Source organism: Triticum urartu, chromosome 3A (assembly GCF_056163025.1).
Source record: "Triticum urartu cultivar PI428250 chromosome 3A, HENAU_Tu73, whole genome shotgun sequence".
Classification (NCBI taxonomy): Eukaryota; Viridiplantae; Streptophyta; class Magnoliopsida; order Poales; family Poaceae; genus Triticum; species Triticum urartu.
The window spans coordinates 606,493,115-606,504,064 of NC_141875.1; the positions used below are offsets into that span (position 1 = coordinate 606,493,115).

General features: G+C 48.5%; 3 protein-coding genes across 4 annotated transcripts; all 3 read right to left on the bottom strand.

Annotated features, from left to right (window-relative positions):
* Nucleotides 1–1,271: 1,271 nt before the first annotated feature.
* Nucleotides 1,272–2,716, bottom strand: LOC147980759 (uncharacterized). The gene has a single exon (XM_087513552.1). It carries the CDS (start codon nucleotides 2,714–2,716, stop codon nucleotides 1,433–1,435), a length of 1,284 nt encoding a protein of 427 aa, XP_087369678.1. The 3' UTR covers nucleotides 1,272–1,432.
* Nucleotides 2,666–8,875, bottom strand: LOC125545427 (serine/threonine-protein kinase Nek5). 2 transcript variants are annotated; one of them, XM_048709354.2, is made up of 15 exons: nucleotides 8,544–8,875; nucleotides 7,999–8,216; nucleotides 7,839–7,905; nucleotides 7,690–7,755; nucleotides 7,560–7,606; nucleotides 7,428–7,473; nucleotides 7,260–7,340; nucleotides 7,137–7,179; nucleotides 6,986–7,035; nucleotides 6,802–6,883; nucleotides 6,630–6,679; nucleotides 5,546–5,619; nucleotides 5,178–5,229; nucleotides 4,431–5,087; nucleotides 2,666–4,347 (listed from the first exon to the last, which is right to left on the bottom strand). In XM_048709354.2, exons 2-15 carry the CDS (start codon nucleotides 8,112–8,114, stop codon nucleotides 2,920–2,922), a joined length of 2,859 nt encoding a protein of 952 aa, XP_048565311.1. In that variant the 5' UTR covers nucleotides 8,115–8,216; nucleotides 8,544–8,875; the 3' UTR covers nucleotides 2,666–2,919. The 2 variants fall into 2 exon arrangements, with proteins under 2 accessions (XP_048565311.1, XP_087369677.1); XM_087513551.1 differs by lacking the exon at nucleotides 8,544–8,875 and adding an exon at nucleotides 8,329–8,460.
* A 934-nt stretch (nucleotides 8,876–9,809) lies between these two features.
* LOC147980760 (uncharacterized) lies at nucleotides 9,810–10,537 on the bottom strand. Its single transcript, XM_087516949.1, has one exon. It carries the CDS (start codon nucleotides 10,535–10,537, stop codon nucleotides 9,962–9,964), a length of 576 nt encoding a protein of 191 aa, XP_087373075.1. The 3' UTR covers nucleotides 9,810–9,961.
* Between the last annotated feature and the right edge of the window lie 413 nt (nucleotides 10,538–10,950).

Genomic DNA, 10,950 nt, shown 5'->3' on the forward strand with positions numbered 1-10,950 from the left:
TCAGTGTAGTAGGACGAGAGAGAGGAGCTGAGATGATCGACGCTGGAAATGACTCTAGTGTAGTAGGACGGGAAAGAGGAGGCCGGGAGGAGGCCAAGATGATCGACCCCGTTGGTGGCAGAGAACAAAGAAGAAGAACCCCGTCAGTGTGTGCGCCATGGTGGCTTAACTACAATAGGATTATGGAGAGAAGGCCGAGATGAACGACGGCAACGATGATGCTACCACAGCAAGAAGTGAGAGAGGAGATCGAAAGAAACCACGCCGACTAGAGTAATAATTAAGCAGTGTCTTAAATCACAGCACACATATCCATATGTACAACCATGAGAAATATGTAGATCTTCTCGTCTACGATCGACGAAACAGGAAACTTGCAACATGAATGTTGTGCATTACTGCGAGATTAGGCTGCAGGTCAAAGGAAATTTTTAGAGGTTGAAGAAGACACCACGTAAACACCTCGCATCCCTCCCATCTCCACTCGTGCAAGGGCCTGCTCGCTTGCGCTCGCCTCGGCCTGGCTCGCAAGAAACTGCTGATCTGACCGTTTCCAGCGAGCCAGGCCCAGAGGTGCTTTAAGAAGCGTGCGATGCAGACCCAACAGTGAAACCAGACAACCAAATAGGTCTCTTCCTTCGCGCGCGGGCCTGGTTGGGCTCGATGCGGGCAACCAAACACGCCCTTGAAGGTGCTCATAGGGATAGCGTGTGTGTGCAAGCATTCATAGGGGTGAGTGTATGTGCATATGTATGAGCGTCTATATTTATACTGTATTAAAAAAAACTGAGTGTTGGATTATTTGCCCTATTTTATTTTGAGAAAATACGCATACTCATTCGATTGATCCCATTGTGTTGTTCGCCGCCTAGTGTGTGTGACATGTGCCCCGTGGCCCACGCATGCCGTTCCTCATCTTCTCAACGGTGGGGTGTCAATGGCTTCGCGATGTCATATGTGTTGCGAAGGGGCTTTGCAACATCGTCCGTGTTGCAAAGGGGCTTCGGAACAAGTGGCGGCTGAATGTTGCAAAGGGGTTTGTTGTGGATGCAACATAGGCCACGCCGCGGAGGTACGAAACGCTTCGGGTGAGCACAACAATGGCTCTTGTTGCGAACGCCCGAGCACAATATGAGTCAAATTGCAAGCGGCTGCAACAGAGATTGGACGACTGTCTCGCACGCCATCCAACTGTTGCTGAGGCGGCCGATCCGATCCGATAATCACCTGGCCGACGGCTAGCGTCGCATTTTTTGATGATTTGCTCTGTGTTATCTCAATGGACGGTGCCCCGCCCCACATGGAAGTTTCACAGGAGGGGGAGAAGGTGAGAGATAATCAAAGCGAGGACTAAAACGAAGCAAATGATTCAAAAATTCCACTCAGCGCGCCAGTGAGAAACCAGCATGAACGAGATTCCCGGCCGAACCGATCACAGATTCACGGTACACTCGACCCGTCTCGACGGCACCATGAGCTGCAGCACCAGCGGGCACTTGACCGACAGCGTGCTCGCCGAGGTCGTCACCACCCCGCCGTACCTGTACCGCACTTTCCCGTCGAGCCACAGGTCGACGGGGAAGGCCGCCGCCGTCAGGTCGTCGGCCGAGGTCCCTCCGAGCACGGCCCGCATCCTGTCCGCGCAGTTGGCGGCCTGGAACGACATCGGCAGGGCGACCCGGTCGAAGCTCCGGCCGCGGTAGATGCCCTCCGCGTGCAGCAGGTCGTAGTAGACGCCCACGCGCCTGTTGGGGTTGGTGATGATGAGGCCGGCGGTGAGGTTGAACGACATTACCGGCGAGGCCGCCGTCGAGTTCACGAGGAACCAGGACAGCGTCGCGGCGTCGACGGCCACCTGGACCTCGCTGGGGCGGTAGATGAGCCAGACGAGCAGCGCGACGACGCCGGCGAGGATGCAGGCTCCGACGAAGGCTAGGATGAAGATGCGGAACGGGCTCAGCCGGCGCCGTGGGGGAGGAGGCGGAGGCCGGGGTTGGTCAGGGCGCGGGGAAGCGTCGGCGGCCGCTGGCACGACGCCGACGCCGACACCATGGGCGGGCGCGGCGCCGGCGCTGTAGCCGTAGGCGTGGATTTCCTGCGGCGGCTGCTGCATGGCTAGAGGCAGACGAGGCGACGCGGACACGAGGAACCGATGGATATATATATATATAGCGGACGACGTTGTATACTTGTATTTTCTTGACAGGAGAGGACGACGTTGTGGAAGGGTGATACGATGCTGTGGCGTTGTTTCAAGGCTAGATACAATGCCAGTGCAACACGTATGGCAAGAATCCGACGAGACCTTCAAGGCTCGTAGCTGCAGCACAGCTATTTCAAGTGCACGACGACAGGAGATGCCTAAGAAACTCCGGCAGCACGGACAAGAAGGACAGAGGGTACAACCGTGGAAATGCACGGCGAAGTCTAGCGCAACTACTTGGAAATTGATAAGAGTGAACGAAATGGAGCAACGACAAGTGATAGCATCAGGAATCCGAGTATGAGATGCAGCTACCTGTCCGGTGCTAAATTTTGCTGGCTGGATAATTAGTTTACACTGCTCCTGTGTGGGGTGACAAGAGTTGTCCACAAGGAGAACAGACTGACAGCAAACATGAAAACACATCCGCTCGAATCCGGGCGAGTGTGATAGACAGCTAAATAATAAATTGTGGATCTTCAATATGCATACCTTGGTATGCAGATTTAGCATTATTTTTTACATGTCTTATTTCTGTTTACAAGTCTGGGCTATTTACAGAATGTACCGTATACAGCTGGGAACCATTGAGACGCAAACTTGGGACTGATATACATATAGCACACGAAATGAGGGGGCGTGAGGTGGTCAAACTTTACACATTTGGATATTTCAGAACATAAATAAAAAAAGAAAAAGGTTAATTTTACGGGCACTCACGTTGAGCTGCGACTCGCTTCATCATTCATCATCCCTTGAAAACTTCTGGCCAGCCAGATAGCCGTTTCTCGCGGGGACACCTTCGCCTTCCCGAATGGCCTCAGAACCACCGCAAGCTCCTCCAGCCTGTTGTTTTCCAGCAGATCAGCAGAAAGCTCCAAGAGCCCTTCAAGAGCCTCGGATCGTTGCCTAAAGGACTTGACATTAAGCATTTCCTTTGCTGAGGTTGCCAGTATTTCCTTTGCTGGGGTCTCCAGAGAAGCAGAATTTACTTCTGGGATAGCGGGCAATTTTACAACATCTGAATTGGCCAGCTTCGGGCTGATAGTATTATCTTCTGAAATGTTGGGCTTCACGGCGGCAGAACCAACAAGTCCGGAAGGTATAAGACTTGGTGTGATGCTTCTGACATCCACTTCTTCTTTTATGACATCGCAAAGTTCGCCAACATCTGTGCTTTGGGCTTCCATTTCAGCACTACCTGTTACTGCCTGCTCATCGCTGACGCTGAAACTGCCGGGCCTTATGACATGTATAATGTCCTCAACTGGAGGGCCCAAATGAGGAACTGGTGATTTCTCTGATAACTGGTGGATAGAATTGGATCCTTTGTCTAGTGCAATGGTTTTTGTTGCTGAATCATCAGGAGCAATATATGGTACTGATGAGAGCAGTTCTTGTACTGTGAACTTATCCTCCTCACTCTGTACAGTGATAGTGGGAGTGCTCTGCACGGTCTTACTGCAGGGAATATCATCCTTGCAAATAAATTCTTGCACATTTGTATCAACAGATGGGTCCAAGGCTGAGCTTACACTACTATCATCATTACTAGCCATACTCTTCTGCAAATTGGTGGTGTTGAGCTCTGAGCTTGGTATATCAGTTTGATCATGCTTTTGTATGGCAGTGTCCAGGGTTGGGCATTTGCAAGATGAATCCAAGTGGGTTAATGAATCAGGTTCAGATGGTTCAGACTGCTTGATGCTGTCAGCGTAATCAATCTTGGAACTGGAGCAAACACTACTGACTTCTTTGGTTGCTATATCACTGGGTGGAGCACATTTCACCTGTGAATTGCCCAATTTCATTTGATTACCACCCAGGGGACTTGGAGGAGCCATTAGAACACCTGGAAGCTCAGTGAAAGCATTTTTTGGACTATGGACAGATCGAGAAGGGCTTTTTGCATGCTCTGTGGTAACCTTACTGTGAGCTCGTTTTGTCCCAGTGTGCTGTGGACTCTCTGCTCCCACTGGCCTACGGGGAGGGAAGCTAGGGCGTCTACTAAAACTGGGTAGAACCCTATTCTTGACCTTCCCTTCAGCGGCATCAACATCTTCAATTGTCTGCTTGGTAGGGTCTAGCTGCTGCGGCTCATCCGCTTTGATCTTAACTTTTGGAGAATGTTCAACAATTGGCGACTGCAGGACATGATCAGGAAAAAAAATTAGCAACAAAAAAAAGGTGATTCAGCACAAGAAAATGATTAATCCTCATTCCTCACCAAATACTTCAGGGGAGGAGATGCTTGTATGTGTTTCATAGTATCGCGGTTGACCTTTGCTGGTGCATATGGTGTCACTTCACTAGATTTTACACTGGAGGAAACACTGTTATGCTCTGAATCATCAGACAAGAGCTCTCTGTGACTAGGTGAATGTAGCTTTACACGGCTAGCTCTCAAAGGTGAATTGTTTACCCTGAGCTTATTAGTCTCCTCTCTTAGAGTTGTTAGTATCTTCTTGATGATTTTTGGCTGCTTACTCCCGTATTTGGGACGCTGATCAACATGTATGGATTTAGGTGAGTCTTGTCTCTCCAGTTCAGGACTATCAATGTCCTTATGGCTTTTAAGATCACGTGGTGTTGAACATGTTTTAACTGACGCATCATCAGTAGCTTCAGCACCTTCAGTACCAATGGTGGTGTTGTTGGAACTTGTAGCTAGCCCTGATGTGTTTCTTTCACTTGATTGTATACTGTCCAAATCACTGCCAGTGCCAGAAATGCTGCTACATTGGCTCCCAGACATGCTCCTCCGACTGCTCCGTGAACTGGTAATGGATTTCCCTGGTGATCGCATGGGATGCGGTACAGCAGTAAACGCGCGGTGCTGATCAACATAAGGTTGCAGATATGGATTTTTCAGAATATCAGATGCCTGTTTACAAATAGTAATAAATAATGTCAGAATCGAGTAAATTTGGTAAACAGGTTTTGTAGTGAGATTTCTATGCGCATAGTAACTTACAGTAGGCCGGTGTTCAGGATTCTTCCTCAACATGCTTTTGATAAGCGTTTTCCTGCAACCAACAGCCAAAACGGGAACCTTTTAGCTAACATTGGACTAGGAAGCTCATCAGAATATGACAATAGAACAATGATGTTTTGTAATGGGATAAAAAGTGCTGCATTTTCCAGCAGACATCGCTTGACTTTGAAGGAGTTGAAAGACAACGTATCTAAAGATTAAATGGTAGGTTTAGAAAGGATAGAATAGTCCATAATATGACAACAACAAATATGACAATAGAAGACTGAAACTATTTTAAACAAGAATGTTAAGGAAAACCAGACTTCCATGCATGCCTACTATATATAGCATGAAGGTGCACTTACATAGATGGAGAGTAGCAAGTAGGTATAGGGCCAATGGAGGAGCGATTTATTTTGCTTATCAGTCCAGCCATATCCTGAAAGGAGCAAATTTAAGCACAGGTAAGCTTTTACAATTTCGAAACCAATAATGCCATCACAATGGTAAACTGTGTCCACTAGTATGAACATTTAAGAGAAACCAATCACGCCATCATAATGGTAAACTGTATTCACTAGTATGAACATTTAAGAGAAAAAATGGAACAGATACTGCAGTCCACAGTCCAGCAATTCGACAAAAATAACATGCAGGGAAACTAATAATCAGCATCATTTTTTCCAAAGAAATCTTGACTTTGATTTAGTTTAAGTAAACATGGATTTGCGTAAAAGAAAAATATTCATACTTAAGAGAGAGCACTAGACCTCTTCAAACATATTTTTGAAGGTCAACGAGACAAAAGATCTGCATCATTCACATAAATCCAGAAATGAATTTCCTGGATGGATCGTGGATAAGTATGTTCCAGTATGGTATGAATCTGGAAAAGAAACTCATCCTTCTCTTATAGCACAAAGTTAGACATGTGCATGAAAATTGCGCGCGTGCACACACACACACACACACACACAAAAGTCGATATTGCGAAGAGTTCTACACAGAATGAAGACATCAGTGCTTCTTAATTGTCGAGTGGTTTTCCTTAGCAAACTTCAATGAATGTAATAGAAGTGGAAGAAGAAATTATTCAATGGAGATGCAAATGCCACAACCTCTCAAATGGAAGGTGACGATGATCACTCTTTCCCTACTAAAAAAGAGGCTGGAAGCCATATGGTCCTTACATTGGGTTCGTGACCATTTGTAATGCCACAAGAAAGTCCACTTGAGGTTTTCTATATCTTCCATTCTGTTTGTTGATAGCAACCTACATACTATTTCGAAGTGTTCTAGTAATCTTATCCTTCTATGGGCAGTCGGCAGGCACTTTCTAAATACAAGCTATGTAGCATTGATTACAAGGTATGTAAAATCCATGGAAATATAATTACTGTTAGGTAGGAGATCATAGTGATATAAGAACATGAGCTGATAAGAACTCACAAAAGCCTTGAAAGCAGGTCGATGAGCAGCCACCTCATACATACAACATCCTGTACAGACATATTCCAGTTAAAAACTAGGCTATATGACATTGATTTTTAGAAACAAGGTTTATAAATAAAGCCAAATGGCATAAATTTCCTAAAGTATCTCCATAAAAGTAGGTAGTTACCAAGAGACCATATGTCTGACTTGAATCCATAAGGAATGTCGGTAAGAAGCTCTGGGCACATGTAATTTGGTGTTCCAACAACCTAAGAAGGCATCATGCTAACATATAAGATTCAGGGAATAAAACAGAACATGATTAATCAGTATCTGTATCTGAGATAGAAGGATATCACAGAGAAGCTTACCGAAGATGTTAAATCGTCTGCCTTTAAGGTCTTAGCAAGGCCAAAATCCCCTGCAAGTAAACTAGAGACATTTAAACTCCAGCAATGAAACATTGCGGGGTGCAGACGTAATACAAGATAAGAGTTACTTGAGTCAATGTGAGGCACTAACCAAGACGGATGTCATGATCTTTTGTGAGAAATATGTTTGAGCACTGCAGAAAGGACAAGGACACGCTATATTACGGGTTGCTTGATGAAATAAATGACAGCATCATCATTCTTTGACACTTACCTTGAGGTCCCGGTGCAAAACATAGTTTGAATGCAAGTAGTCAACAGCTAGAGCCAATTGAGCAAACCATCTCAGCAGTTTCTGATGATTGTTCACAACAGTTAGCACACTTCTGGATATTGATTACCTAAAACATGAAACAAAAGGAGTTGAAAAAATCGTAATAACCTCTTCCGGGAAGTATGTCCCATTTGCCTTTTTCATCAGTTCAGCCCTACCAGAAAGAACACAGCAAAACAAAACAGAGTCAACAACCAAAACTAATCTCCCGGACTCCCACTACCTGTAAATTACACTCACATATCGCCACCTTCGCAGTATCCCGTCACGATGCAAACATAGCAACCCTGTCGTCACTCACACAGTAAGCCAGAGGAAAGATGTAACAATACAAAAGGCATATGCAGATGCATGTTCCTAGAGAACAAACCTTCTCAACCCATGCCTCCTTGAATTCAACAGTATAAGGATGTTGAAGGCGAGCAATAAGGGCCATCTGCAATTTTGCTTCCATCTGTCAGTTCAACAATACTAATCAATGAACTAATAAAGCCTAACAATTTCTCGTGCTTCACTAACCTCTTGATGAGCAGATTTGCGGCACCGCTCTGTCTGCCTTGCGAGCCGGATCTTCTTCAGCACATATCTGCAAACCAATCATATATCAACCACCTTCTTTAAGGGGAAACAAACTCTGTATTCTGTAACTAAATAGAAGAAGGCAATCTTCGCATCATACTTTTTCTTCTCGGTCTTGTGGTTGACCAGAATGGCGGCACCAAAGGCGCCGCGGCCAATCTGCTCCATGATCTCGTACTGATCCATCCGCGACTCCATGGTATTGGTGCCCAACATCTTGGACACAACTGCCACAGCAAAATTCAATCCCTAATACCCAAACCTTCCCATATCCTGTACACGACACGGTTCCGATCAGCTCCACGCCCTAGGCGATTTCTGCAAAAGCATACAAACAAGCATAAATCAGCCGAACATCAGCGCACGCCTTGCGCTCGAATTTGATCAAAACCCACCCCCTGTTCCATCCAATAGAATCCTGAACACCTACTTGTTTATTTACTTCAGACAAGAACAGTAAACTGTAGTCACATACAGTACTAATCATCTAGGCACACGAATCCGTGGCCGGAGTTTCGCGGCTGTACTTGGCACAGGAAAAAAGAGTAGAAAGCCATTTTCACGCGGAAAAGCGAGAAGTTGGGCAACTGTACTGCCGCGCGGTTGGCACCAACCGCCACTGGCCGGGACGGACGGGGACCTTACCGCGGCACGCTACGCCGGCATTGGCCGGCGCGGGCGGGGGCTGCTCCGGCCACGCCGCGGCCGCTCCCCGGACGGCTGTGCTCCGGTTCCGGCCGAATCCGCCGGCGGCGGGATAGGGCGGGGCGTGGCGGCGCCCCGTCTCGTCTCGTCGCCGACGCCTCTGCTGCTCTCCCGCGCCGGCCGCGCCCGAGCTCTCGGCGCTCCCGCGGCCTCGGCTGCTATGCCGCCCCCTCCGGTTTGGGATTCTGATTACTGTTGCCTATTGGCTTCGCTCTTGCCTCTCTCTCTCTCCTTGTTTGTTTGTTGCGGCGTGCTTTCGGTTATTTAAATCGTCAAATGGGGGAAGTGGAGCGCCTGCTTATATGCGACGCCATGGCCGCCACTAGTGATTAGTAGTGAAGAGGGATTAACACTTAATTAGTAGTAGTAGATTATTTATGCTTATTTACGACAGTTTATATTGGTAGAGTGTAGTTGTACGCCTAATTTGCAACGTTTATTTATGTTTGTACTAATGATGACGATATAAGTAGTAGAGTAAGCGAATTAACCACTCTCGTCAGCATTAATTCCAAATATCCGTACCGATTTGACGGCCAAACCGAAAGCGGTTTCCGTCATCCCACACCCAATTCTTCATTTCCACCAGATTTTTAAATCGTCGTCGTCAAATTATGGTCTGGACTGGTACACATCACGTAGTGGTGCAAATTAATTGGGGGACTGATATATATCATGAAGCATGATTAGATTTGGAGGTCACATCACGATGTGTTTCATGCCCGTGCCTGTGCCTGTGCCTGTGCCTGTGCACGTCTCGCTTGCTACGTGCAGCCGAAGCGCCCATACATTTTCTGACGGTTTTCTCTCCTTTCTTTAGTTCCGCGTGCGTGTGAATGATGCATTTTGGCTTCGCGGGAACGCTTTGGCGATCCAAAAGGAAAGGCGCCGATAAAACTTATCCTGTTGCGATCGAGCAAAAAAGAGGAAGAGGGCCTATTAATGGCAAGAGGATGGCGAGGTGATGGTTCAACGTCTGCGTCCTTGGTTGGTTGGTATGGTCGGTCCGCGGCACTGTGCCTTTAGAGCATCTCCAACAGGCGCCGGACGCGCCGCGCGCAAAAAACAGATTTGCCGTGCGCGTATCGCCTGATTTGGCACAGCGCGCAGCGCTGGCTCCAGCAGCCGCGCTAAAATGCAGCGTGCGTGCGCCGCTCCAGCAGCGCGCGCGACAACATTTTCGGAAGCATAAAAATAATAAAAAATTGCATAGATAAAAAATAAAGATAAATTGCATAGATAAAAAAACGATACAAAGGCATTTTACATCGATGCAACTAGATAGATAGTTCGAAAACATAGATAGATAGAACTACGGTGCAACTAGATAGAAACTACTACGGCATACTAGATAGAAACTACTCCAAATCGCAACCACCATCATCATCCTCGTCGGTGTTGTCCGAGGTATCGAGCCAAATGTCGTCCCAACGTTCATCGTCTGATGTGAAGATCGACCTCCCACCTGCTGAAACGATGTCGCACTGCGCATTCGCCAATGCCTTCCGCCGACGCCGGTCCGCCCGCTCCGCGCGGCGCCTTGCTGTTCTCTCCGCCCAGTAGGCACGCTCGTCGGCGACGTCCTCCGGGTGGCGACGGCGCCACTCCGCCATGGCTCGCTCGTCCTCCTCGGCGATGAGGAGGCAGCGGCAGCGCCGAGCGTGGTCGGCTCGGTCCATGTCGGTGATGAGACGCGGCGGAGGGGCGACGCGCTGCGCCTGCTCGCGCGTGAAGACGTCCCGGAAGTTCATCTGCGTCCGGGGCCTATCCAACCGCCACGCCGCCGCGTCGTACACGCGGGCCGCCTCGTACGCGCTCCGGAACAACCCGAGGCCGAGCCGGACGTCGCCGGACCGGATCTCGGCGGAGTACCAGCCGTTGGGGTGCTCGCGGACGCCGCGGTAGCCCGACGAACCCCGGCGGCGCGGCGGCATGGTGGCGCGGTGGTGGCGCGGAAAGCGGCGAAGCGGCGAGGTTGCGAGGGGAGGGCGCGTGGCTGTGTCTGTGCGCGTGGCGAGCGCGGCATTTTATAGGCGCGCGCGAAGCGGCGCGCCAAATCTACCGCGCCGCGTGCCGCTTTCTCCCGCGCGCGCGCAAACGCTTCCCGCGCGCGGTAACTTCCCGCCACCGCTGGAGCGCGCGAAAACAGCCGGCGCACTAAACCCAAATTTTACCGCGCGGGCGCGTCTTTTGCAGCACATGTTGGAGATGCTCTTATATGATTCCAAACAATCTTTTGTTTCTGGCCATCAAATGAATCTAAAACAAGAATTTTGGGATGAAAGGGGAGTACATTTTTTTAGGACGTATCATCGAATGCATGGTGTGAAAGAATGCTCACTTAAAG

Excerpts from the sequence above, each read along its gene's own strand:
- LOC147980759 (XM_087513552.1), bottom strand. The coding sequence starts at position 2,716 with ATGCTAAATCTGCATACCAAGGTATGCATATTGAAGATCCACAATTTA.
- LOC125545427 (XM_048709354.2), bottom strand. The coding sequence starts at position 8,114 with ATGTTGGGCACCAATACCATGGAGTCGCGGATGGATCAGTACGAGATC. Across the intron at positions 7,756-7,838 it reads GCAAATCTGCTCATCAAGAG|ATGGCCCTTATTGCTCGCCT; the intron begins GTTAGTGAAGCA and ends GCAAAATTGCAG. Across the intron at positions 7,036-7,136 it reads AGATCATGACATCCGTCTTG|GGGATTTTGGCCTTGCTAAG; the intron begins GTTAGTGCCTCA and ends GTTTACTTGCAG.
- LOC147980760 (XM_087516949.1), bottom strand. The coding sequence starts at position 10,537 with ATGCCGCCGCGCCGCCGGGGTTCGTCGGGCTACCGCGGCGTCCGCGAG.